Source organism: Lonchura striata, chromosome 13 (genome assembly GCF_046129695.1).
Source record: "Lonchura striata isolate bLonStr1 chromosome 13, bLonStr1.mat, whole genome shotgun sequence".
In the NCBI taxonomy this organism is placed as follows: Eukaryota; Metazoa; Chordata; class Aves; order Passeriformes; family Estrildidae; genus Lonchura; species Lonchura striata.
Window position 1 is genome coordinate 21492057 of NC_134615.1, and position 27681 is coordinate 21519737.

Consider the following 27681-nt stretch of genomic DNA (forward strand, 5'->3'; position numbering starts at 1 on the left):
TCAGGCGTAGGAAGAGGAATTCATTGCTTAATTCCCACCAGATTACCTCACCTTGAAAACCTTCCCGAATTTCTGAGTGGAAGAGGTGTCAGCAACAGCCCACCACAGCTCCTAAACCACATTATCAATTTCCTGATGGTTTCCTGATCCATCAGGAAAAGAGCAAGCTTGGTTTAAGCTTCAGAAGGGCAGGGATCAGAGGGACCAAAGATCTTGGGAATAAAAACCATGGATGTCCATGTGTTAGCACACAAGGAGCTGCATCACAACTCAGAAAAATTCCTTCATGGATCAGCTCTGCTCACAGAGACACTGGGAAAATCAGGGAGTAAGAGCTGTTCAAAACCTGCAGAGTCCAGCTCAGCTGAAGGGAGAAATTTGGCAGCAGCTTTCTTAGCCCTGAAAACACTAAGCCAGGCAGCAAATCCTGTTCATAAACCAAATATCCCACCCCAAGAAACCCACCCAGAGACCAGCAACAGGCAGCTCTCAAGTTAACCAGACATTTATTAGCATTTCTGGAGGTGGAGAGGGTGTTCCAGTACAACAAGCAACGAGGTCACACACGGGTGATGGAATCATCTCATATTCAAGCAGAGCAGGTTCCACTGAGTTGCTTTATTTCTTCCATTCGTTCTTGTCAAAATCCCACTGGGCTGTGATGCCCTGCACGGGGTTCACCCTCATGTCCAACATCCTCTTGGTCTGAGCTGACACCCACTCGTCGGAGAAGGTGTGCGGGACGGGGCCGTACACTGCAGGATGGGAATTATGGAATTACATCCTCATGTCGCCTCAGCAAGTTGGGAATTTTGGGCTAAGTTTTGCTAATAAAAGGGTTTTTTCCCCCTGAAGTCATCTCACTGGAGCAGGGTGCCCAGAGAAGCTGTGGCTGCCCCAGCTCTGGAAGTGTCCAAGGCCAGGTTGGACAGGGTTTGGAGAAACCTGGGACAGTGGGAAGTGTCCCTGGCCATGGATGGAGGTGAAATGGATCTTCATGTGTGTGTCCCCATGTCCCTGTGTGTGTCCAGGATCTTTTCCATCTTCAGGATCCCTTCCAACCCAAACCAGCCTGTGAGTCTGTGATTTGTTCCAATCCCCACTCCCTGCATGCAGTCTCTGCTGCATCCAGCCCAAACCACACTCCCACATGGATTCTCCAGTGGTTTCCTCCATCACCAACATAGCAGCTTCCTGCTTTCCTATTTTTGGGAGCCTCAAGGCAGGGAGAAGCTCCTTTAACTGCTGCTCTGCCTCCTGGCAGCTGGAGGCTCCCTGGAGGTTGAATCCTTAGCTGGGAATGCAGCCAAACGTGGCAGAAACCCAAATGTTCACTACCCGGTGCACCAAAAGAGGGGAAACTCTGGAATCAGGAATTTCACCACTCAATCCTTCCCATTTCCCATCCTCCCAAAGCTCCACTCCCTTTCTGTGAGTCAGCTTCCTGAATATTTCTGCTACATCCCCACCAGCTACAGCTCCAGGATGGAGTTTTCAGGCAGCTCCTGCTGGCAATCCCTGCTCTGGCTGTTCCATAAAGCATCCTGACCCCACAGAATTCCCATCAGGCATTTCCTGATCTCCATGGAAGAGTTACTTACTGAAGTGCTTCTGCCAGATGAGGATGACTCCAGTGAGACCAAGGAAGAACAGAACTCCCCCCAGGATGGTTTTCCACTCGTTTGTCCCTTTGTTCATCTCTGCGTAGGTCTCATTGAATTTTATCCGATACACTGGGAGGAAAAAAAAGTATCAAATCCTCTCTTTTAACTTTTCCTGGGATTTGTAGGTGACCATGAACTCTGCAGAGGGAGGTGAACCAAGCCTGAGGCTGCCCAAAAGGGGGTGGATGCTAAATTAGGTTTGGCACACACCAAAGCAAATCAGTTGTTTCACCCCACATCAATTTTGGTCTCCATTTTACAGATTATCCTAAAGTTGGCCACAAGTTACAGTGTAGACCTGAAAGAAGGAAAACTGGGAGTTCTCCTTCCTCCCCTCCAATTCCCAGTGTGGTTATTGACCCCAAAGCTTCCTAGCACAAATAATTCGCACAGGAATGTTTCGAGCTCAAAAGGCTTCTCAGCTGCCACTGAAATCCACAGGAATTTAAAATCCAAAGCAACAGAAAATTTGGAGCAATTCCTCAAAAAGTTTTAAACCTTTCCCCGACCAGGCTCTCCCTTTATACCATGAGAGAAGTTAGAAAAGATGAGGCAGATTTATTTACAAGTCAAAACACCCACGGGGAGCCTTCATTAGCTGGAATTTGGTTCATTCCAAGGTCAGTGGTTATTAACATTCAAATCCAGGTTTGTGTTTGGGGCTCACTTCACACAGCTGGACTAACAATAGCATGTTAATCTGAAGAGATTTTTTTTTTTCCTGGCTGGTTGAAAGCAGATGGGAATCAATAAATAAATAAAAATAATTATCATTATTTATTAATTATTCATTAATATTATTAATTATTTGTTGTTGTTGTTACTATTGTTATTGTTATTATTATGTTTCTGGAAGAGGAAGGAATGGCTGAGTGTGCTCTCAGATATGGAACAGAATCCACAGCAGGGGCATTGCATGTTCTTTAAGAGCACTGAAGATCTTGGGAAGAAAAAGCATGGAGCACACAAGGAGCTCCACCATAATTAATAAAATTCCTTCATGGATCAGCTCTGCTCACAAACTCTGGGAAAAACAAGGATAAAGGGCATTCCAAGCATGGCCTGGAACAAAAAGCTGTCTAAAGACTTCTGACATGGGCCTGGAGTGCCAGGACAAGGGGAATGGCTTCGAGCTGAGTGGATTTAAGTGGGATATTGGGAAGGAATTCCTGGCTGGGAGTGTGGGCAGGCCTGGCACAGGTGCCCAGAGCAGCCCTGGCTGCCCCTGGATCCCTGGAATGTCCAAGGCCAGGCCTGGAGCAGCCTGGGATGGTGGAGCTCCATCTTCCAGCTCCCTTCCCAGCCATGGCGGGAAGGTGGGAATGGTGATGCAGGGCCCCCAGACCTACGTTCCACTTTCTCCTCCACGGACAGGGCGCTCCAGGCCGCCTTCTCCTTCTCCTTGAGCGCGCGCTGCTGCGCCGACAGCTCCCGCACGAACGCCACCTCGGGCAGCGGCACGTCCCGCCGGTCCGCGTACACCGGCAGCGTGTACTCCTCGGCCTTCACCACGCCCGCTGCGGCACCGGGCGCGGGACAGGGGACACGGGACAGGGGGACATGGGGACAGGGGACAGGGGGACACGGGACACAGGGACACCGGGACATCAGGACACAGGGACACCAGGACAGGGGGACACGGGGACACCGGGACACACACGTGGGGATGGACATGGGGACACCGGGACATGGGGACAGGGGACACACACGTGGGGATGGACACCGGGACACGCACGGGGACGGGGGGACACACAGAGATACAGGGACACACACGGGGATGGACACCAGGATACACAGGGACAGGGGGGGACACACAGGGACACCGGGACACGCATGGGGACAGGGGGATACACACATGGGGACAGAGATACAGGGAGACAGAGACATGGGGACACAGACACAGAGACATACACACAGGGACATGGGGACACGGGGACACACACAGGGACATGGGGACACACATGGGGATGGACACCGGGACACGCAAGGATCAGGGGGACACACAGGGACAGGGGGACACACACATGGGGATGGACACGGGGACACGCACAGAACGGGGGAACATAAAGGGACAAGAGGATACACAGGGACAAGGGGATACACACAGGGACAGGGGGACACACACAGGGACACACACATGGGATGGACATGGGGACACACACAGGGACAGGGGGACACACATGGGGATGGACATGGGGACACGCATGGGGATGGGGGGACATACAGGGACACGGGAAGACACACACAGGGACATGGACACGGCGACACAGGGACAGGGGGACATACACGGGGACATAGGGACACACACACACACACAGGGACACACATATGGGGACACATGGACATAGGGACACACACAGGCACACAAGGCCATGGGGACATACACAGGGACACAGGGACACACACAGGGACACACACAGGGACACAGAGACACGGGGACACACACAGGGACATAGGAACACACACAGGGACATGGGAACACACACAGGGACATGCACAGAGCGACACAGACACATGGGGACACGGGGACAGACACACACAGGGACAGAGTGACACCGGTCACAAACAGCTCTGACTGCTCACGATCAAAACCCAGCAGTGCGGGAGGAGGAAGAGTCTGGCAGAAATTCCCAGAGCACAAACAGGAATTGCAGAACGCTTTGGGAAGCACCTGGAAGATCACCCCCACTGCACCCCCTGCCATGGGCAGGGACGCCTGGCCTGGGCACTGCCAGGGCTCCAGGGGCAGCTGGGGGGCTCAGGGACCCTCCTGGCCCTGCTCAGCTCCTGCCAGGAGGGGACAGCCGGGGGGTCGGGCTCTGCTCCAGGGAACAGGGACAGGAGCAGAGGGAACGGCCTCAGGGCAGGCTCAGGGTGGGCAGCAGCAGGAATTTCCCCATGGAAAGGGGGCTCAGGGATTGGAAGTGCCCAGGGAGGGTTGGAGTGCCCATCCCTGGAGTGTCCCAGGAGCTCCTGAGGTGGCACTCAGAGCTCGGGGATGGGGCACAGCTGGACTTGGTGACCTTGCAGCTCTTCTCCCACCTGCACAATGCCACGCCTGTGATTCCTGCCACCTCCCCAGCTGGTGGAATGGTTTTTATTCCCCATGGTTTTTACTCCCTCCAGCCCAAGCCTGCCCACCCGTGGCAGCTCTCTGCTCCTCCCCTCCAGGCTGTGCTCCATCCCCTTCCCCACCCCCGACCCACCGTGTCCATGTGCCCCGAGGCACAGGGAGGTGGAGATGGATCTCCTGCCGACCAGGCTGAACACTCTGGAAGCCAACATCCTGCAGGGGCAGGCAGCAACAGTCAGTGCCAAGGTGAAATTAAGAACATTTCCCACGAGTTTATATTAAAAAAAAATCTATAAAGCCTAGAGATTTCCTGCTCCTTCTGCAGAGGACAGCACAGCCCTCCATGCTGGAAGGGATATTTAGTGGGAGATCTGGGATGAGCATTTCTCTCCCTGTTTTTAACCCCAGCCTCCAGCACAGGAGGCAAAGGACATTCCCTGATTTAAACCACCCTTTTAGGACGCTGTCATTCCAAAATAAACCATTCCTGGGAGGATTCCAGGAGCCCCAAGCCCATCCCGGAGCCACCGCAGCCACCCCAGCGCAGGGCGCGATCCCAGACAAGGCATTCCCACCGCACTGATTCCAAGGATTCCAGGCCCTCCGCTGACCCCAGCCCAGCCCAAGCCGACCAAACTCCCGCTGGCTGCCCTTGTCACCCCAGTCCCGCCCGACATGTCGCGACAGCGGCGACAGAACCGCGCAGGGGCAGAGTGGAACCCGCGGGAGGGGTCGCAGCGCTGCCCCCTCAAACACCCCCCCCACCCCACCAGCCTGGCGGTGGGTGGGGATGGCGGAGGGGCTCGGTTCTCGCCCCCGGCCCGTGCCCGCCCGGCGGTGGGTGGGGATGGCGGAGGGGCTCGGTTCTCGCCCCCGGCCCGCTCCCGGCCCGTGCCCGCCCGGCGGTGGGTGGGGATGGCGGAGGGGCTCGGTTCTCGCCCCCGGCCCGCTCCCGGCCCGTGCCCGCCCGGCGGTGGGTGGGGATGGCAGAGGGGCTCGGTTCTCGCCCCCGGCCCGCTCCCGCCCGGCGGTGGGTGGGGATGGCGGAGGCGCTCGGTTCTCGCCCCTGGCCCGTGCCCGCCCGGCGGTGGATGGGGATGGCGGAGGCGCTCGGTTCTCGCCCCCGGCCCGTGCCCGCCCGGCGGTGGGTGGGGATGGCGGAGGGGCTCGGTTCTCGCCCCCGGCCCGCCCCCGGCCCGCTCCCGCGGCCCGCCCGCCCGGCGCGGCCTCACGACCTGGCGACCGTCCTCTACGGTGGCGGCACCGGAAGGAGCCGCGCCGGAAGTGGGGGGGCAGCGAGAGCGCGGGGCCGGAGCGCCCCCCCGCGCGGGGGCTGACGGGATGCGGGCGGACCGCCGCTGGAGGTCTGCCCCGATTCCCAAAATCCCGGCGTTGTTAAAGGCGGGAAAGAGCTCCGGGATCGGTCAGAGTGCCGACCCTGTGACCCCACCGTGTCCCCAGCCCAGAGCAGCACCTCAGGGATTCCTGGGACACCTCCAGGGATGGGCACTCCAACCCTCCCTGGGCAGTGCCAACCCCTGAGCCCCTTTCCATGGGGAAATTCCTGCTGCTGCCCACCCTGAGCCTGCCCTGAGGCCGTTCCCTCTGCTCCTGTCCCTGTTCCTGGAGCAGAGCCCGACCCCCCGAGTCTCTTTCCCACTCCCTCAGGAATTGTCCAGCCCCTTTCCAGCTCCATCAGGATTCTCCATCTCCCTCAGGAATTGTCCAGCCCCTTCCCAGCTCCCTCGGAATTCTCCAATTCCTCTCCAGCTCCCTCAGGATCCTCCATCCCATCCCCTTCAGGATCCTCCAGCCCCTTCCCAGCTCCTTCAGGATCTTCCAGCCCCTTTCCATATCCCTCAGGATTTTCCAAATCCCTCAGGAATTCTCCAGCCTTTTCCCAGCTCCCTGAGGAATTCTCCATCCCCTTCCCATCTCCCTCAGGAATTTTCGAGCCTCTTTCCCAGCTCCCTCAGGAATTCTCCAGCCCTTTCCCAGCCCCTCCAGAGCCAGGCACAGCTCCAAGCTCCGGCCAGGAGAGCCCGGAGCCAGCCAGGGCCATTCGGGGTGTGCCTCTTACACAGAAACCCTTTTTCCTTTATTCTTTGAGATTCCTCATCCCTGGAAGTGCCCAGGGCCGGGCTTGGAGCCACCTGGGACAGGGAAAGGGTTGGGGTGGGAGTGGAGGATCTCCAGGGCCCTTCCAAGGTGAACCATCTGCGATTCACGGGGCTGGACTGGATCATCCCAGAGCTTCTTCCCACCCCAATGATCCCAGAGATCTTTTCCTGCTCAGTGATCCCAAAGATCTTTTCCCACCCCATCATCCCAGAGATTTTTCCCATCCCACCACCGCAGCCGTTCCTCCCCGGTCCCATGGCTCTGCCAGCACCGAACATTCCCACCCCACCCTGCCCACCCCAAACCCCCCCAGACCCACCAAAAGCCCCCCCAAACCTCCCCAACCCCCCACAAACCAACCCCAGACCCACCCCAATAACCACCCCAAATCCACCCCACCGATTTTGGAATCCTCCCTCATTGTGGGACCCCAAATCCACCCCAAACCCCCCCAACCCACACCCACCCAAACCCCCCCGGACCCACCCCACACCCATCCCAGACCCACCCCAAATCCACCCCAAACCCACCCCAGACCCACCCCAAATCCACCCCATCCATCCCACCAACTTTGGAATCTTCCCTCATTGTGGGACCCCACCCACCCCAAACCTCCCTAAACCCCCCCAAATCCCCCCAGAACCTCCCCAAACTTCCCCAAACCCTCCCACACCCCCCCCAAACCCCCCAAACCCACCCCAATAACCACCCCAAATCCACCCCACCGATTTTGGGACCCTCCCTCATTGTCGGACCCCAAACCCACCCCAAACTCCCCAAATTCACCCCAAACCCCCCCAAAATCCACCCCAAGCCTCCCCAAACCCACCCGAAACCCACCCCAGACCCACCTCAATAACCACCCCAAATCCACCCCATCCACCCCACCAACTCTGGGACCCTCCCTCATTGTGGGACCCCAAACCCACCCCAAAACCCCCCAAAAAAACCATCCCAAATTCACACCCCCCCCACCCCACACCCCACTGTCGCAAAGCCGGCCGCGCTTGGCGGCACGTCCCGACACCCGCGGCGCTTGACGGCAGGGCCGCACCGGGACCGAACCGTGCCGGGACAGCGGGGCCGAACCGGGGCCGAACCGGGACACCGGCAGCACGCCGGGCCGGGCACCATGAAGCTGACCACTCAGGCTTACTGCAAGATGCTGCTGCACGGCGCCAAGTACCCGCACTGCGCCGTGAACGGGCTGCTGGTGGCCGAGCGGCCGCCGGCGCCGCAGCCCGCGCTGCTGGTGGATTGCATCCCGCTGTTCCACGGCACGCTGGCGCTCGCCCCCATGCTGGAGGTGGCGCTGACCCTGGTGCGGAGCTTCCCGGGGATCAGGGATGCTGGCTGGGGGTCTTTTTTGGGGGGGTGCAGGGAGGTGTTGGCGCGGGGATGAGGGATGCGATGTTGCCGGGGGGGTTTGGGGGTGCAGGGAGGTGTTGGGGCAGGGATCGGGGATGAGGGACGCTGGCAGGGGATTTTTTTAGGGGGTGCAGGGAGGTGTTGGGGCAGGGATGAGGGATGCGATTCTGCCAGGGGAGTTTTTGGGGGTGCGGGGAGGTGCTGCCCCGGGGATCAGGGATGCTGGCTGGGGGTCTTTTTGGGGGGTGCAGGGAGGTTTTGCCCCGGGAATGAGGGCTACGATGTTTCTGGGGTTTTTTGGGGTGCAGGGAGGTTTTGCCCCGGGGATGAGGGATGCCGTGCTCCTGGCAGCGTTTTTTTTGGGGGTGCAGGGAGGTGTTGGCGCGGGGATGAGGGATGCGATTTTTTTGGGGAGTGCAGGGAGGTGCTGCCCCGGGGATCAGGGATGCTGGCAGTGTTTTTTTGGGGGTGCAGGGAGGTGTTGTCGTGGGGATCAGGGATGCCATGCTGCTGGAAGGTGTTTTTTGGGGGTGCAGGGTGATGTTACAGCGGGGATGAGGGATGCACTGCTGCCAGGGGTTTTTTTGGGGATGCAGGGAGGTGTTGGTGTGGTGCTGGGAATGGAAATGCTCCAAAAATTGGGGGGGTGGGAATACCCACCTGGAGAGGAGCAACTCCAGGGAGAGCTCAGAGCCCTGCCAGGGCCTGAAGGGGCTCCAGGAGAGCTGGAGAGGGACTGGGGACAAGGATGGAGGGATGGGACACAGGGAATGGCTCCCACTGCCAGAGGGTGCATTTAGATGGGATTTTGGGAAGGAATTCCTCCCTGGGAGGGTGGGCAGGCCCTGGCACAGGTGCCAGAGCAGCTGTGGTTCCCCTGGACCCCTGGCAGTGCCCAAAGCCAGGCTGGGAGCAGTCTGGGATGTTGGAAGGTGTCCCTGCCATGCAATGGGATGATTTTAAGATCCTTTCCCACCCAAACCATTCAGGGATTCTTTTTTCCATATGCTTCAGGTCGTGTGAATGAAGTAAAAAGTTGGGAGTTAAAACATCCAGGCAGGGAAAAGCCAAATCTCTAAATTTTGGTGGATAGGGAGGAAAAAAGTTAATCCTGGAAGTCATGAATTGCTAACAAACCAAGAAGAGTAAGACACATTGCCAGTGCTGCCTCCCCAGCTCTCAGCAAGAAATGAATTCCCCAAGATTTCCTCCCCCTGACATTTAAAAAGGAATTACCTTGAATTCCTGCCCCGAATCCGGCAGATTTTCAGCCAGGGAAGCAGCATTTGCTCTGGGCACCTCAGCAGGAAAGGGGAACACAGCCTTCCCTGGGGACAAACAGTCCCTGGCAGTGCCCAGGGCCAGGCTGGACGGAGCTTGGAGCAGCCTGGGATGGTGGAAGATGGAATGGGATGAACCAAAATCCCCTCCAACCCAAACCATCCCATCACTGTGAGCAAAAGAAGCTCCGTCCCTTCTTGATGCCATTAAAAACAGCAAATTTCTGGTTCCTCCAGACTCGTCTTTAACGTTTCCCTCAGTGCTTTTCATTCCGGTACAGATTTTATTTGGAAGCAAATCCCAGTTATTCCTAAATAAATTCCAGGTTTTTCCCAGCTGTGGCAATGTTGACATCTTTGTGGAGCCTGGAAATGATGAAATGCAGCCAGAGGCGCAGGACAGGAGCTGAGCCTGAGCCCTGAACCGTTTGTTTTACCATAAACCACCCAAAATTTATCATTTAAAATCTATTTACAGCAGTGTAGGAGTAGCAGAGCACTGTGTGCTTTCATTAATTCACGATTAAATGTCTTTCCACTGGATTTTGGTGAACTTTAGGCCTTCAGTGCAGCTTTTTAGTCTAGATCTTGGAGCAGGATCAGATTATTAGGAAATAAATCCTGTTTCTTGCAACATCTGCAGGAAAAAAATTATCCCAGAGCCAAAGGAATGGCAGGATTTTATTTATTTACTCCCAGTTTTTGGTACAGAAATGCAAAGATTGGAAATTCTTGGTTTTTCCCACAATAATTAGGGCTCTGAATGGTTACAGCCACTGCTGTGATCCTTTAAAAAACAGAATCTTACAAGAGCCCAGGGCCTTTTGCTGCTGTTTTGGGTTTAAACAAAAGCAGAGGTGTCAGTAAATCCTGTCAGAGCAGCTGTGAAAATTGGATTTCCTCACGGAAAAGCTTGGGAGGAGGCGGTTCCACATCTTCTGTACAAGTTGGCCTGTGGATCCAGAATAAATCTGGGAGATCAGGGTGCTTAAACTCCATTTTTGTAGCAAAGCAGCCTCATTCCTAAAGGATTTCAGAGCTGTGGCAGGATTTAATGGGATCTGCTTCTTTCCACGTTCAGTTTTTGCTGATTCTTGGTCGAGGGTGGCCCTGTGGGAGGGGTTTTGGAACCAACCCCACAAGTTCCACCTCCTCTCCCCTGCCCTGAGTCCTCCCAGAATGGGACGGGAGCAAAAAAAATCTCCAGATTTCATCTGGGAATAGAGGAGATACTTCCAAACTTCAAGGCTTTGCCTCCTGAAACTTTCAGGGGGTACAAGGGATGAAAAAACCCCACACCAACACCTCCAGAGGGTGGTTGGGCACTGAATTCCCCAGGGAATGTTCACATTCCCAAGGCTCCAGAGCTCCAGGAGAGTTTGGACAGCGCTGCCAGGCACAGGGAAGGATTTTGGGGTGTCTGTGCAGGGCCAGGGCTTGGATTGATGATCCTTGAGGGTCCCTCCCAGCCCAGGATATTCCAGAATTCTCTGATTTCCTGGGATTTGGAGCTCCAGAGGGCAGAGCAGCAGCTGCCAGGTTTAATTTGCACTCTGAAATCCTTTCCCAAGCCGGAGTTGTGAAGAAAAAGTGAATTAAGTTGCACTGGAGCCTCTGAATTTCTCTGCTAATTGATGTGGTTTTACAACCACAGCTCCAAAAAGGGGAAACCGAGGAGCACTTCCCTCTCCTGGAACGGCACTCAGCTCCTCCTCCTCCACCTCCTTTTCCTCCTTTTCCTCCTTTTCCTTTTTCTCCTCCTTCTCCCAGGGTTTTCCAGCCCTGGTGGCTGCAGCAAACCAAAGCCACTTTGGATTTTTCCTTGGCAGGACTGGATGTGACTAAAAATATTTCTAATATTAAAAATATTTCTAACATTGAAAATACTTCTAACATTGAAAATATTTCTAATATTAAAATTATTTCTCACAGGAGCTAATTGCTGTGATACCTGTTGAGGATCAGTGCTGTGCTTGGAAAATTACAGCTGGAAACAGCTTTTGTTCCAAAATTAGATTTTTTTTTTTTTCCCCCCCTTTGTTTTATGCCGAAGCAATTTTTAATTACCAGTTAGGAAAGTGAGAACTTAAAATCATTCTCTTCTTTCTTTTCAAGACAATTTTTGGTATGGAACAAAAATGGCTTTAGGACTGTGGTTTTTAATTTTCAAATGGATGGAGTTGGGTTTTTTTTAATAATAATGATTATTATTATTAATAATATTTTTACTGCCTGGGCTGCTGGCTCTAATGCCAAGCTTTCAAACCACTCACAATTAAAACCAGAGTCCTAAGCCCTCAAAATGGGTTTGGAATTGAGACAGCAGCTCTTGCAGGGCTGCACAGCTTTTTTTTTTTGTCACTTAAATCCGTGTGATCCCTTGGATTATTCACATGGCTGCTTTGTTTGGTTGGTTCTGCAGTCTAATACAATAATTATTGCTGAAAATGAGATTGATTTGACTCCCAGGATGCCACAGGTCAGCACCAGATGTATTTTTGGAGGCCTTTTTAATAGAGCTGGGGAGGGTTTTTTGAGGCCATGTTCTCTAGGGACTGCAAAGGAAAATTCGAGCTGCTTCCTCCCCTTCTGTCTTTGTATTTTGCTGACTTGATACCCTCAATTCTAATAAAAAACATCATATATATATATATATATATATATATATATATATATATATATACACACCATGTATATATATAGATAGATATTTTCAAAGCCAGACTCAGCAGGAGGAACTCAGCTCCAATTTAAAGCAGCAAGAACAGCAGTGTTTAAATTCATTTAATTAAAATGCAACAACCAACAAAACTACCTATGTTTTGTACTTGTGTAAATCAAAAATTGTCTAAATTATATGCCAAAAGTACATCTGGTTAAGCATTTACATGGAGGTGTTAAATAAGGAAGATCTCTCAAAGGAAAATCATTTTATCTCAGTTGAAAAGCTGCTAAATGGCACAAATTTCTGCCTCACATTCGCCTTTCACCTCAAGCTTTTATTTTCTATTGAAGGCCCCAAATGGTTGCATTTTCCCCTAGAAATGGGACATTAGAAATAAAACCTTTCTGCAAGGACAGGGCAGCCACACACCCACGAGGGCAGCATTCCCTGGAGTGCCTTGGCAGGAAATTGTCCCAGCCATTGGTGGGTGAGACCCAAACCAGGCTGAGTTTAATTGTCCTGTCACTGGGATTTAGGCCAGCCTTTGACTGAAACAGCTCCTTGCTCTTTTGCTCCATTTGGTTCATGCTTCCCATCATCTCCAAATGCTCTGTTGGGTTTCTCCATCCCAGCTCAATCAACCCAACTGTGAGCACTCCCACAACCAGACAGAAATATGGATTTATTTCAAGAGCCCCGTGGCAGAGATGGAGCAACACTGCTTTATTTACAGGACAGCCACGAGATTTCCTTCATCCTGGCTTGTTTAATTTCTTTTTTCTCCTTGATCCTGGAGGGTTTTCCCCCTAGGATTTATTGTTCCCGTTGCTTTTCCAGATTGATTCCTGGTGCAAGGAGAACAGCTACGTGATAGCTGGATATTACCAGGCGAACGAACGCGTGAAAGATGCCAGGTGTGTTGGGCCAATATTTCCTTCTGTTTGCTCTTTTAGCTCGTACCTTGGACTCTGCCAGCAGCAATCATGCCCAGAAATCAGGCGTGTGTGATTCCCTCTGACAACTCTCAGCTGCTCCCACATTGTCCCCGTGGGCCTTTGGTCAGGTGCAGCAAGTCCAGGCTCTGCAGAATCCCTGCTCTCCTCCCGTGGCTGCTATAAAAGGCCACTCTTTGAACCACTGCCAGCTTCTTGAATTGCAGTTGTCAGGGAAAAAGCCAAAATCTGCAGAGTGTTTGCTCGTGCAGGATGGATCTTGGAAAGTCTGACGGCTCCCAGGATCTTGTACAAAGTCAGGAGTGACCTGATTCTTTCTACATTTCTTCATCATCGCTGAGTTTTTTCCAAGCAGTTTTTTACTGGTGGTAAAGAAGTGGAAGATGAATTCAGTCAGGCAGTGATATCTCTTATTTATCACTTCTTTTCCTCAGGATTAGTCTTTTTTTTTTTTCCCTGCTGGCTGACTCAGATTACTCACTAAACAATAAGGGACATTCCTGTGGAGCCACAGTTTAATTTTAGATCTGTGCATTCCACGTTTTCCCCTCTATCTGTTGGACAAATCCAGGATTGGGACTAATTAGAATAAGAGCAACTTGTTTCAAGTATTACGCCCCATCCCTGGAAGTGTCCAAGGTTGGATGGGGTTTGGAGCAGCCTGGGATAGTGGAAGGTGTCCCACCCATGGCAAGGGATGGAATGAGAGGATCTTTAAGGTCTCTCCCAACCCAAACCATTCCATGATGCTCTGATTCCAGTTATTTGTTAATATATATTCAAACTCAATTATGTTTATTAAGGAACACTTGTGACCTCTATGGTGTCTAACAGGAATAAAAGCATTATTTGTCCTTTCCTTATAAATCTGCTGAACACATTTTTAAGGAGAGGTTACAGTTTTTCTCTTTGGGGTTTGAATGAATATCACAGGCTTGATGGTTTTTTAAAAGTCTAGTTTGATTTCTGAAGGTAACTGGCACCACACAGAGATTGTCATGGCACCACATAGAGATTGTCACCTTTGAAACGTGGGAAAGGTTATCAAGGGTTTTCTGATTTTTGACAAGTTTTCAGTGCAGACTGGGGAGAAAACTCATTTCTTTTTCAAATGCCTGCCAGGGCAGGGTCTTTGGTTTGGGGGAAGAAGATATGAGGGCACCAAATGTTGATTCTGTGTCAGTCCAAAGCCATTCCTAAACCCAGCTGAGCTCCAGTGGCTGCTGCAGAGCCTTATATCAGCTGTGCCATCAGCTCCTTTATTTTGTTCCTGTTTGCAAGCACCCAGAGTCACTCTCACATCTCTCTGAGCTCATTTCCTGCTGCTTTCAGCTGAAACTCGTGGCTCCCATCACTCAGTTCCTTTTTCTTTCTGCTCCAGCCCAAACCAGGTTGCAGAGAAAGTGGCCTCCCGGATTGCCGAGGGTTTCACGGACACTGCGCTCATCATGGTAAAGAACTTCCTTCCCCTCAGCCCCCTGTGTGTTCTGAGCCTGCTGCTGGACCAGGGAAATGCTCTTCTCTGGCTCCTTTCATGAGGAATTCTGTTTCTCTTCCCCTCCAAAATGCTCTGGGGAGGAGATGCAACGAGCAGCAAAGTACAGAGTAAATCCACAGAGAGTCTGTGCTGAGCTCTCTGCCACCTCAGAGGGACTGGAGGCCTTCTCTACATGTTCAGGCAGCAATTTCTGGCTGCAGCCCACCTCATGCAACTTAAATTCATGTATTTAATGTCACAAACAGGGCTTTTCCTCCTCACTGCTGTGCCAAAGGACATTGGCAGCTTGTATTTGGCAGTTGGAGAGTAAAACAGTGGGTGGGTGTAAGATGCCCTGTTTTTAAAAAACAATTTTGGGTTTATTTCATCTCTTGGGATGCTGAGGAGAAGACTGAGGTGGCGTTTCCGTGTCCCACCCCAGGTTGACAACACTAAATTCACCATGGAGTGTGTGGAGCCTGCCATCCACGTGTACGAGCTGCACGAGAACAAGTGGAGGTGCAAGGACCCACACGTGTGAGTGACACGGGAGCTCCAGGGGTTTGGGGACAAACAGGCTGTCCTTGTAAGGATTTCCCCAAAGGTTTGGGGACAAACAGGCTGTCCTTGTGAGGCTTTCCCCAAAGGTTTGGGGACAAACACAGGTTTGGGGACAAACAGGCTGTCCTTGTAAGGATTTCCCCAAAGGTTTGGGGACAAACAGGCTGTCCTTGTGAGGATTTCCCCAAGGGTTTGGGGACAACCACAGGTTTGGGGACAAACAGGCTATCCTTGGGAGGATTTCCCCACAGGTTTGGGGCCAAACACGGGTTTGGGGACAAACAGGCTGTCCTTGGGAGTATTTCCTCAGTGTCTGGGAACAAACAGGCTGTCCTTGTAGGATTTCCACAAAGCTTTAGGGACAAACAGGCTGTCCTTGTAAGATTTCCCCATGGGTTTGGGGACAAACAGGTCTCCTTGTGAGGATTTCCTCAAAGGTTTGGGGACAAACAGGCTGTCCTTGTGGGATTTCCCCACAGGTTTGGGGACAAACACGGGTTTGGGGACAAACACGCTGTCCTTGTGATGATTTCCCCAAAGTTTTAGGGACAAACCGGCTGTCCGTGTGAGAATTTCCCCAGAGTTTGGGGACAAAGAGGCTGTCCGTGTGAGGATGCTGCAGCAAGGCTCCATTCAGAGTTTTTTTGTGGTGATTCCAGTTGATGCCTGGTTCTTTTCCATCCCAGTGACTTCTGTGAAGACTGGACCGAAGCCCAGCGCATCGCTGCCTCCCTCCTGGACAGCAAATCCTACGAGACACTGGTGGATTTTGACAACCACCTGGATGACATCCGCAACGACTGGACAAACCCGGAGATCAACAAAGCTGTGCTGCACCTGTGCTAGGAGGGATCCTCCTGACTGCCCCGTGGCCATTCCCACTCTGTACTGAAGAGAGAAAAATGCTATTTTTGAATGTAAATAGAATTAATATTCAGTACCTTGTGTGGAAAGCTGACTGATTAAAGAGGAGTGGCCTGTCCCGTGGCGCGGTGCTGTGTCCCTAAAGCCACGGAATGTTGGTGGTGACATTCCCTGGAAGAGCTGCCAGCTGTCCTCGTGGACACCATCCCACTTGTAGTGAATGTTGCTATTCCTTGGAAACCAGAACTGCTTCTGCTTGGTCCCCATTGTTCCTATTCCAAAGTTTTGACTTCAGCTTTTCTAATCTTCAGTGAGGTTACTTTTTAACGATTTCTGGAAATACCTTTCCAAAAAAACAAAAAATCAATCCTATCCTCAGATGAGAGATTTTAAGGGCAAGTAGATCAAATGGGAGGTGAATGGTTTCTTCTGGCCTGGTTTGGAATTGTAACTCTCTTGGCACAGTAAAATGCAAACTGCTGAGGATGTTCCATGCTCATGTGTCACCTGTTTCGCAGTGCTTTAGCATGACAGAGAGTTTTAAAGCAGTATTCCCAAATGATCTGGTGGTCCTGCTCTCCGTGGGCTTGGCAAGCGCAGTTACTGCTTGAATGTGTTAAACCCAAAGTAAATTATTTATAAAAAGGACTGGAAGCACACTACTGAGTTTGAATTCCAGTTGCAGTCTACAGTAGTGAAATACTTTATTGAATTTCATGCATTTTGAGGGGGGAGTTAATCAGCAGATCTCACTTTCCACATGATCCAAGTACATGGAATCAGGGAGCCTGGATACAGCCTAGTTCAGCTTGCCTAGTCTTTCCCATTAATATTTATTTCCAAAGAGAAGTTTTCTGGACAATGCAGCTTTATACCAGCCTGGAAGAGCTCTTTGTTGCCTCTCTCCTAACTGTAGTTAAACACAGTCTCAACCTGCAACAATTCCTCCAGATTTCCTTCTCTTCTTGCCCAGAAATATTGTTACAAGGAAGATCCAAATATCCACAAAATGTCTCCAATCTTAAGTGTTAAAATCACAGCAAAGTTTGGGCTGGAAGGGACTTGGAGATCATCTCATTCCATGGGCAGGGACACCTTCCCCATGAGCCCCACCAACCTTGGGTTATTTCCAAGTGAAACTGTCAGAACCTCACTATTTTGAGTTAATAAACCCAAATTTTACTCTTGGTCTTGGAGAGGGATGGGGCAAGGCTAAAACCCCATTTGCAGCAGGGAATAGAGCCTGGATACCCCCAGGCTGTGGAGTTCCAGGTGAGGTTCCACGGGGGGAGGTGGGAGGGAGGAGAGGAAGCTTTGGAGGAAGCTTTGGGCACTTTGGTTTTTATCTCCCTGCTGTGCAGGGCTGAGGTGTGATTACCAAAGGCTGGCACCGAGTCAAGAACCTTCCCTGGGCTGAGTCAGGCTTGCAGGAGAGGGAAATGTTTTCACTTGTTGACAGAAAACACGTATTTAACTCCCCAAAGGACTGAGATAATGCATTCCAGTGGCTGCTCCACTCTGTTTCTGTAGGAAAAGATATCCCAGGAGCAGAATGCAAAGAACCCGGGCTGCAGGAAGAGGATTTTGTACAAACACCCAGTGAAAGCCAAGGTATTGTTCCAGAGGCAGATCTTTATCTTAGCCGGATTCCTCGTGTGGGGTTGTCAGAAGAGCTGCTGCTCTCCTGAGCCACAGGAAATGTGTTTCTTGTTCTTTGTAACAGCATCTCCTATTCAAGCTATGATCATAAATATGCAAATTCAGGCTAATCCTGCTCCCCCTGTTAGGCAGTTTGTCTCAGTGTGTAACCTGCTGGAATATTCCCTGTGTGACTAACCTGGGACACACTGCTGGAAGGGGAGCAGCTTTTAATGCTTTGTCTTCCCCTTTTTTTAATCTTCTCTTTGCTTTCAATTGAGGACTTTTTTGCCACCAGCAGAAGCCCAGGCTGGCTTTAAGCAAAGAGGACAAGCCTGCAGATCTTATCTCCCCTGGCCTATTTGCACTGAAGCAGCAATTCCATAAATCCAGGAAGCCACCGTGGCTCTCCTGGAAGAATGAGGAAGCTGCAGGGCTCAGGGAAGGCTGTGTTCTCCTTTCCTGCTGAGGTGCCCAGAGCAAATGCTGCTTCCCTGGCTGAAAATCTGCCGGATTCGGGGCAGGAATTCAAGGTAATTCCTTTTTAAACGTCAGGGGGAGGAAATCTTGGGGAATTCATTTCTTGCTGAGAGCTGGGAAGGCAGCACTGGTAATGTGTCTTACTCTTCTTGGTTTGTTAGCAATTCATGACTTCCAGGATTAACTTTTTTCCTCCCTATCCACCAAAATTTAGAGATTTGGCATTTGCCTGCTTGGATATTTTAACTCCCAACTTTTTACCTCATCCACACGACCTGAAGCACTTGGAAAAAAGAATCCCTGAATGGTTTGGGTGGGAAAGGATCTTAAAATCATCCCATTGTATGGCAGGGAAACCTTCCAACATCCCAGACTGCTCCCAGCCTGGCTTTGGGCACTGCCAGGGGTCCAGGGGAACCACAGCTGCTCTGGCACCTGTGCCAGGGCCTGCCCACCCTGCCAGGGAGGAATTCCTTCCCAAAATCCCATCTAAATGCACCCTCTGGCAGTGGGAGCCATTCCCTGTGTCCCATCCCTCCATCCTTGTCCCCAGTCCCTCTCCAGCTCTCCTGGAGCCCCTTCAGGCCCTGGCAGGGCTCTGAGCTCTCCCTGGAGCTGCTCCTCTCCAGGTGGGCACCCCCAGCTCTGCCAGGCTGTGGGATTCTCATTTCCCCAATTTTCCAGAGCAGTGACAAAGCTCCCCACAAGCAGATGGGTGACAGGAGCCAGGGAATCCCTGCCCAGCTGTTTTGGGGCACTCACAAGTGAGGTCCCTGCTCCCAGGGAGTGCCAGGTCCCACGTTCTCCCTGAGCTCATCCCTCTGTGTGTGCAGACGAGGATTTGGGGGAGTTTTTCCCCATCCAGCAAGCAAAGCAGCCTGCTGCTGGCATTTTCCCTCTTCCCATCTGCTCCTGGGATGTTCCCTCCCCGAGGGAAGCCAGCAGAGATGTAACAGCTCCGGTTCTTGGGGCTGACACGGGAGCAGGTTCAGAGATCACCTGGCACAGCTGGAACCAGCAGCAGACAGATGTGCAGAGCCCACCCCAGCTGTGAGGGGCGACCCCCTGCCCCCAAGAATTCCTTCAGCGAGTGACAGGCGAGGAGAGGTGACAGTGGCAGATGCAGGAAGCAGTGCCCGGCTCTCTCCTCCCTGGCTCCCGGCCTAATCGCTGCTCTCCGATCTGGGAAGCGTCTGGAGATGCCGCTGGAGGAGGGCACTGCCAGGGAGGGCCGGGATAACACTAATGGAGGCTGAGTGCAGCCTGGAAAATGGCCTCGAGGGGAAATGTGCTGGGCTTTGTGAGCTCTGCTTCTCCTTTGGGTGGAATTCATCTTCCGGAGCCGAGCTGGAGCACCCACAGCAGCCCAACCCTGCTGGGCTGCTCCCCTCCCATCCTGCCTGGGATCTGCTGTTCCCAGCTGGACCCGAACACCTCCACAGGTCCCAGTCCTGCAGCACATCCCCCTCCTCGCTTCCCCCGGCCGCTTTCCGCGTGCCCAAGGAGCCGCCGAGGGCTTTATCGATTTCCCTTCTCGATTTTTTTTTTTTTCCCTGTCGCTTTTAGACCACATTTTCACCCAGCCTTCTCCTTCGAAAGTCCACCCCAGCTGCTTCCCTTCCTCTTGGCTTGCCAGAGGCAGACCTGGAGCGGACGGACACGGGGGGCTGCCGGGGGGGACAGTGTGGCACTTCCAGCCTGCCGGAGCTGGAATGAGGGGAGCAGGGATCTCTGCTCTTAAAAACACCTGGTAGGTGGGCAGGGGGTGAGGGGCACCCCGGGAGCGCTTCCAGCAGCGCTGCTGCAGCGGGATGCGGGCAGGAGCCGTGCCAGGCACGGCCCGCTCTGCGCACGGCGGAGAAACGCCGCCGCCCTTCCTAGAAATGCACCCAGGAGCTTAAGAGATGGACCTAATTGAGGCACTCTGGAGGTTGTAGCAGCAGGGGATAAAAGGGAAAGCTGGGCCCAGATTAAGCTCAGCGGGCCGGGAAGCGCGGCGGCCGTGGTCGGGTCCCTGAGCCAATTCCCGGCCTCCCGTGGCCTCCCGGCTGGATCCGTGCTGGGGCAGAGGTGTTTCGTTCTGGATGCAGGAGCTCCGTGCCTCAGGTAGGTGCTGGCTCCCCGCTTCCCTCCTGACCCCCTTTTGCAGCAGCTCAGCCTCATCCCGCTGGATTTTCTCCGGGGGCGCTTCCAGCCCACGCGGTTCCTGCCAGTCCTGCCAAGAGCCGCTGCTTGGGGAATGCTGGAGCTGCTCCAGTTTCCCTGGAGCCTGCATCTTCAGCTGCCTCCTCGTGACATCCTCCTCCCTCCCTCCCTCCCCACGCCTGGCATCCCCTCCGGGCGCCACTCGCCAGCCCTGCTGACTCTGGAGCTCCAGGAGGGAATTTCTTCCCCGCTCCCAGCACTGGTTGCCACTTCCAGCTCTGGCTAGCCCCATGCAGGAGCCTGCAGCCCCTTCCTGGGGCAGCTCCAGAGCCAGGCTGGGGAGGGAGCAGCCCTGTGCCCTGCTGGGGCCAGAAGGGACGGGGGCAGGAGGGGACAGGTGGCCTCGTTAGCACGGGGCCAGGGTGACGTGCCACCTGCGTTAGCAGACCCTGGCACTCCGTGACCCAGAAAGCTGCTTCCTCCCCCTCCCTGCTGAGAGGGGAGCCCAGCTGGTGTTTGCAGGAGCAGCTCCTGAAGGGAGCCAGCAGAGCTGCTCCGGGCTCTCCGGCCAAAGCTTTTCTCGTGGCCGGCCTTTGCGCAACGCGTCCCTTGTCCCTGCGGTTCCTCTGGCGCCTGGGAAGCAGCAGCAGCTCCCCCTGCCCTTCCCCCAGAGGCAAGGGGGGAGCTGCCCTCCATCCTCACCCTCCTCAGGGCCTCAGCGGGGTTGGGAACAGCGGGAGAGGAACCAAAGGGACGCAGGCAGGGCTGGAAAGCAGCCAGTGACCACCTCGGGGGACAGCCAGCTCTGGAAGGACAATATTCCCCCAGGGAGTGAAACCTCCTTCCACCCTCTGAGCCCATCCTCTTCCTCCCCTGGCCAGCTGGCTCTTGGTGGGCTTTGGCCACTTGCCCTGACACTCAGCAAGGCCCAGCTCAGAGCCTCGTGACAGGAACCAGGAGCTCCTGGTGACCCTGGCAAGGGGGTGCTGAGCCCACTGGGCTGCTCCTGTTCCTGGCACTCAGCTCCTCCTAACCCTGCTCGCCCAGCAGTGCCCAGGGCCCCACGCCAGAGGGGCTCCAGGCCATCCCCAGCCACCTCAAGGTGGACAAGCCCCACTTTATAAAGCTTCACAAAGGTTTTTGCTTTGCTCACCAGCCCTGGGGAGGACAGGAAGGGGTGTTTGATGCTGTTTGTGCCTATCAGGTGTCAGCAGAGCAGCTGCACCCGCAGAACTAACCACAGGTATTTTAGCAGCCTGGTGTTTACGGTTCCCATCCCTGCTGCTGCAAGACAATCACTTTTTTGTCACTGCTGTAGCAACAACTGCTGCTCTGGGCCAGGCTAATTCCAGCCCCTGTGGGTTTGGGGTTGTTTGTTCTCACCCAGCAGCAGCAAACAGGTAGTTTTGGAGGCAGGCAGTAAAATAGCTCAAGGTGAAGGAGGGATTTGTGCTGCTCTGACTGGATTTGTGCTGCCAGGGAGTGATCTTGGGGTGCTGCGTGCTCTGAGTTTGGGATGGGATCTGGAAAGATCAGCTTTGCCAGGCTCTGCTTTAGGACTTGTCTCTAAATCTTAGACTTTGCAGCTGAACGGGGGAAAAAATCCACATAAACCGATTAATTTGTGTGTTTTCTGAGGGGAAAAAAAGGGAGCTGCGGGTTGCAAACGTCTCTGCCCAGGACTGTGCCCGCAGCTGGAGCTGCAGCCTTGCCCCTGTGCCACCCTGGAGCTTTGCAATAACTCAGTTCTTTGACAAATCAAAGCAGTCAGATCGGGAAGGAAATCAGCTCTTCCCAGATTTCTGATTTTCATCCAGCATGGCAGGACCAAACCAGCAGAAAGTGGAGCAAAACCACCCACCACGGTTTGCTCTCCCTGCCGCCCATCCCAGCCAGGCTCTGACCCCATCGAAGACCTCCCAAACCTCTGGGATCAGCTCTCTCCTGGTCCCGGGGTGAAGTTCCAAGCTTCCCTTCCCTTCCCTTCCCTTCCCTTCCCTTCCCTTCCCTTCCCTTCCCTTCCCTTCCCTTCCCTTCCCTTCCCTTCCCTTCCCTTCCCTTCCCTTCCCTTCCCTTCCCTTCCCTTCCCTTCCCTTCCCTTCCCTTCCCTTCCCCTTTTCCTTTTCCTTTTCCTTTTCCTTTTCCTTTTCCTTTTCCTTTTCCTTTTCCTTTCCCTTTCCCTTTCCCTTTCCCTTTCCCTTTCCCTTTCCCTTTCCCTTTCCCTTTCCCTTTCCCTTTCCCTTTCCCCGCCCTCAGCCGGGGTATTTAATGCTTTCCCTGCATCCCAACCTCTGCTTTTCACCGCGCCTGGAGCACAGCCGGCGCGGGGGCCTCGCCTCTCCATTGCGGAGGAGCGGGAACGTGGAAAAGCCTCTGGAAAAGCTTCTCCTGCTAATGGCAGTGCGGGAGAAGGCGGCGGAGGCTCAGCCTCCCCCGGGCATCCTCCCAGCGGGGTGGGACCCGACCCGGAGCGCTCATCCTGGGGATGGTGAGGAAGCCGCCGCTGCCCTTCCCGCTGCCAGGCTGGCTTTGGGGCTGGGAAAGGGAAAAGATCCTCCCTGGGAGCTGGGAAAAGTGGAGGCGCTGCCGGAGGTCGATGTGTGTTGGCATCGGGACCTCAGGGTGCCCTGCTGGCTTGGGTGCGGGCACTCACCGGCCCTCCCGGGGCACTCGGTAGCTCAGGCTGGCTGTAGGGATGCTGGGTGCCCGGGGGCATCGCCCGCAGCTCAGGGCACTCCTTTTTCTCTCTCTCTCTCGGCTCCGCGCTGCCTTGTGCAGCGGGGTGAGAGCAAAGCAGCGTTTCCTCATCACCCGAGGGCTTCGCCGGGCACGGAGCGGGGGCTGGATGGGGAGGAGCCGCTCACCTCATTAGCCAGGTTCCCAACCGACCTCGCCGAGCCCAAAGGCGGCCGGCTGCCACCTCCTGCGGGCACCCCCGTGCCAGCCTCCGGCACGCAGGAGCTGCGCTGGCGGTGGGATGCGGGCACCGGGCACAGCGGGTAAGTGCCGCCCCTCGGAGCCCCGGCTCCGTGCCTTCCTCCCCGCCCGGTGCCGCCTCGGAGTGTCCCCCCGGGCCGGGCAGCTCGGTGCCCGCTCCAAGGGACGCCCGCGATGAGTGTCCGGGGCTTTTTGGGGCGTCAGCTCGCCGGGATGCGAGCGTTGCTTTGGCCTGGAGCCGGCACACGGCAGAGGAGCTGGAGCCCCGGCAGCCAGCGGCGGGAATGCCGCTGGAATGCTGCTGCCAGGGGGAATTCTCCACCCGAATTCTGGCCCTCGGCCATGGGGAGGGGGAGGCTGTGTCCTCTGCAAGGGGTTGGGCCAACAGGGGGTGATCCCAGGGGATGAGATCCCAGAGGACCAGATCCCAAAGGATGAGATCCCAGAGGATCAGATCCCAGAGGACCAGATCCCAAAGGATGAGATCCCAGAGGATAAAATTCCAGAGGATCAGATCCCAGGGAATGAGATCCCAGAGGATCAGATCCCAAAGGATGAGATCCCAGAGGATCAGATCCCAAAGGGTGAGACCCCAGAGGATTAGATCCCAGGGGAGAGATCCCAGAGGATAAAATCCCAGAGGATTAGATCCCAAAGGATGAGATCCCAGAGGATCACATCCCAAAGGATCAGATCCCAGAGAATCAGACCCCAGAGGATCAAAGCCCAGAGGATCAGATCCCAGATGATCAGATCCCAAAGGATCAAATCCCACAGGATCAGATCCCAAAGGATCAAATCCCAGAGGATCAGACCCCAGAGGATCAGATCCCAAAGGATCAAATCCCAGAGGACACCCCCTGTGCACAGAGCTGGCTGTCCCCAGCATGACCCTCCTCTGCTGGTGTGCGAGCCACCAGCAGGTGCCAAAACCCACCAGATTTGCCTCAAAACAGATTTCCTGACATTTGGGCAGCCTCCAGGAGAGCTGCAAAGTGAGGTCCTGGGCAGGACTCCACTCCCCAGCCCTGAGGGGGGGTCACAGCTCAGGCTGCACCTGGGGAACTGATAAAAATGCAGAATTAAAAGCAGAGATAGCAAATTTTCACTTCCCCTTGCTGCCTGCTGCTGACCCACCTCAGGGCTTCCTGTGAAGGCAGAGGTCAGGCAGGGGAGCAGGGGCTTTCCTTGGCTCTCTGTGTGGCCCAGAGCTTGGAAGAGCCAAATGAGTCACTGACCCTCATCCCAAGAAGCTTTTCCCAGCAGCTGTGGGAGGAGGGGTGAAGATTTCCCAATAAAGGGGTGCTTTTCCGCAGAAAAATTGTCAGCATCTTGGAAAAAAACTGATGTCCCACAGTGGGAATTATCCATCTAAACACTCTGGGGACATCAGGGGTGCCCAAGAGGAGCGGGGTGATGTGAATTCCAGCAGTGCATCCCGGCAGCTGCTCCGGCTCAGCCCGAGGGAGGCAGCCCTGGGATCATCCCTCGGTTTCCTGTGCGTGGACTCGGGGTTTTCTCTGCAAGAACCCGTCCCAGTTCCTCCTGCTCCCAATCTCCTCATCCTGAAATATCTTCAGCCCAAACCCCAGGAGCGGAGAAGCTGGGATGGGACCGCTCACCCAGCAGCAGGTTCCTTCTCCACCCTCCCAAAAAGTTCTTCCTGGAGCTCGCGGGCCCAGGTTGAGTCGCTGAGGCGCCGTGACATCACCGGTGGTTTTGCGAGCGAGCAGCCGCGTTTCCTGTGGCTCTGGAGGCTCGCAGGGAGAGATGTGAGCTCTGGGCTCCTCTCCTTCCTCCCCCCCAGCACCGCTCCCCTCAGGCCTCTCCTCTCCTCCCCAGCGCCAGCGGCCAGGGCCGGCGGCGGAGCTGGAGAGCCGCGTCCCGCTGAGAGGATGAAAACATGGGGCTCAAGTTCTCCTGCCTGAAAGGTCAGTTTGGGATGGGCCTTCGGGCTGCTGCTGCTCCCCAGAGACACCTGGGGGATGGTGGCTCCCAGAGGAGATTTTGGTGTGGGTGGGAATTGGTGTGGTGGAATTTCTGACGTCTCACGGGCGACCTGTTGCGCCTGGATGGCCCCAAAGAGGATTTTCCCTGCTTTATTTTTTCCCTGCTTTATTTTTTCCCTGCTTTATTTTCCCTGCTTTATTTTCCCTGCACCTTTTGATCTGGAGAATCCAGGGGTTTCCTTGGAGGCAGGAAAGGGCTGCTCAGGGACACGTGGCTGGCATGCAGGGGTCAGCCCAGAGCTTGGGTTCCAGCTCCCGGCCTCCAGGCTGGCCCCAAATCATCCCTCACTGCTCCACCCTCCCCAGGGATGCTCCAACCAGGAGCTTCTTCCCCAACTTGAATTTTCTTAATGGATTTAGGCCGGGAATGGCGTCAGGGATGTCTGCGCAGGGGCAAAGTGGGAGCTTTTAGTGCTGCTGGCCTGGCAGGGCGAAGGCTGGATATGGCATCTCCCATTAGCTCTGCATCCCTCTGACTCCTGCTAATCATCCTCGGGGTCGTTAGGGATGGGGCTTAATGAGGATCCCTCTCCAGGATGCAGGGCCGCCTCTTCCCTGGCTTTTCCCAAGCCCAGACTCTCTGGGATTCTGGCTGTGATGGGCATAGAGCTGGATGCATCAGCCAAAAATGAGCTCTGCCCCCTCTCCACAACAGGGAGGCTGGGGGGATTTGGGGTCTCACAACCCCCCCTGTCCAACAAGGGGGAGTTGAAGAGGGGAAGCAAGCAGCCAAGGAATCCCAATCCTGCCCCAAATCCAGGACAGAGCCCCAAAATATTCCCCCATGCTTCCAGACCCCTCTGGTGAGCTTGGAGTCTGGAATAAAAGAAAAGACCCTCCCCCTTTTCCAGCTCCCTTACATAAGGCAGGGCTTTATCCTTAATTAAAAAGAGATTAAAAATATCAGTGTCTGTCCCCTCCAGGCATTTTCTTGCTTGGGAAGAGCTGAAACCTCCCTGGATGCAGCCTGTGCCGCACGGGGCTTTTCTCCTGATTAAAAAAGCAGATTAAAGCGATCTGCTCCCCTCAGGGCGGGTGGGCTGGGCTGGTGGTCGAGGGAGGGGTGGGATCCACCTCTGAAACCCCGCCAAAATCCAAGGTGGACGCAGGGGAGGAGATGTGAGGATGCTGTGGATTCTCCAGTGGCTCGTAAAGCGCTGACACCGAGGAGGGCAGGGAGCCGGGGGGATGCTGAACCCGATGCCTGATCTTTCTTTTATCCCCCAAATTTCCCCAGGCTTGAAGATGTGCGTGAGCAGCGGGAACGGCAGCGAGGGGACCCCAGCGGGACAGAAGCACCTGCACGTGCCCTCCATCATCGTCACGCCTCCCACGCCCACGGGGACCACGCTGTCCCGCGAGGGCCGGCGCGGGGAGAGCCCCTCGCCCTGCAGCCCGTGCTGAGAGGGGACACGGGGGGACCCCCAGCCCGGCAGGAGCTGTCCCCTCTCCTCGGGATGGAGCCCCCAGGCCACGGCCGGGCCGGACGAAGCTGCCAGGGACACGCGGGGCACCCACGCGGGTGGGTTTGGACAGCAGGGACCGGGGTTTGTCCCTTTTGCTATTCCCCCCACGGCGAATAAAAACCCGCACCCCCAGTTCGGCTGTGGCAGCACACGGGGGATGGGTTGTGCACCCCGAAACACGGCAGCATCGCCCCCACGGGGTCACCCCCGTGCCCGTGGGCGGGCAAAAGTGGGGCTCCACAGCTTTCCACGAGGGATTGAAGGATCCACTGCAGCAAACAGCAGCGGGATAATGAACTCGGCGTCGTCACCCCCATCCCGCCGGATCGGCCGCATCCCGGGAGGGAGCCGGGGGCGACGCTTCCCGGGGAGCGGCGGCACCGGAGCCGGCGGGAGAGGCGGGAGTGTGAAAGCAGATGGAAATTTCATTTTTTAATGACAGCAGCAGATGGCAAAAGACACGCCAGGGGAGGTGCAGCGTGGGGGAGACGTTCCCGGAGCGCCCAGCACGTGCCGGCGGCACCGGGGGCTGCTTTGGGGACCCTCCTCGGGGATTGGGGGTCCCCAAGGCTTGGCTCCCACCCCAGGGTGGGGGTAACGCTCATCCCAAGGGTGGTGGTTGCTCCACGGGTGATCCCAGGGTTGAGCCCAAGGTGGTTTGGGAGAGGGACTGGGGTGAAGTGGATTTGTCTGGTGTGGGGAAGTTCCATGGGGACTTGCAAATGGGATACAGCTCCCCCCAAATCATCCAGAAATCACTGGGATGAGCTGGGTGTGGGGAGGAGGATGGATGGATGGATGGATGGATGGATGGATGGATGGATGGATAGATGGATGAATAGATGGATGATGGATGGATGGATGATGGATGGATGGATGGATGGATGGATGGATGGACGGATGATGGATAGATGGATGGATGGATGGATGGATGGATGGATGGATGGATGGACGGATGGATGGATGGATGGATGATGGAT

General features: G+C 54.8%; 2 protein-coding genes and 2 long non-coding RNA genes across 4 annotated transcripts; 2 read left to right on the forward strand and 2 right to left on the reverse strand.

Moving 5' to 3' along the window:
- Window positions 1-489: 489 nt before the first annotated feature.
- On the reverse strand, window positions 490-6046 carry COX4I1 (cytochrome c oxidase subunit 4I1). The gene is made up of 5 exons (XM_021537951.1): window positions 5973-6046; window positions 4871-4950; window positions 3014-3181; window positions 1602-1733; window positions 490-755 (listed from the first exon to the last, which is right to left on the reverse strand). The coding sequence occupies exons 2-5, from the start codon at window positions 4947-4949 to the stop codon at window positions 619-621; spliced, it is 516 nt and encodes a 171-aa protein (XP_021393626.1). The 5' UTR covers window position 4950; window positions 5973-6046; the 3' UTR covers window positions 490-618.
- Window positions 6047-7867: 1821 nt separating this feature from the next.
- On the forward strand, window positions 7868-16685 carry EMC8 (ER membrane protein complex subunit 8). The gene is made up of 5 exons (XM_077786385.1): window positions 7868-8179; window positions 13009-13085; window positions 14506-14575; window positions 15044-15138; window positions 15849-16685. The coding sequence occupies exons 1-5, from the start codon at window positions 7991-7993 to the stop codon at window positions 16006-16008; spliced, it is 591 nt and encodes a 196-aa protein (XP_077642511.1). The 5' UTR covers window positions 7868-7990; the 3' UTR covers window positions 16009-16685.
- On the reverse strand, window positions 12837-23194 carry LOC116184038 (uncharacterized). Its single transcript, XR_004148762.2, has 2 exons — window positions 23154-23194; window positions 12837-13486 (listed from the first exon to the last, which is right to left on the reverse strand). It is a non-coding gene; the product is annotated as an uncharacterized LOC116184038 (long non-coding RNA).
- LOC110474499 (uncharacterized) lies at window positions 23074-26833 on the forward strand. The gene is made up of 3 exons (XR_002466085.3): window positions 23074-23288; window positions 25069-25157; window positions 26473-26833. It is a non-coding gene; the product is annotated as an uncharacterized LOC110474499 (long non-coding RNA).
- The last annotated feature ends 848 nt before the right edge of the window (window positions 26834-27681 follow it).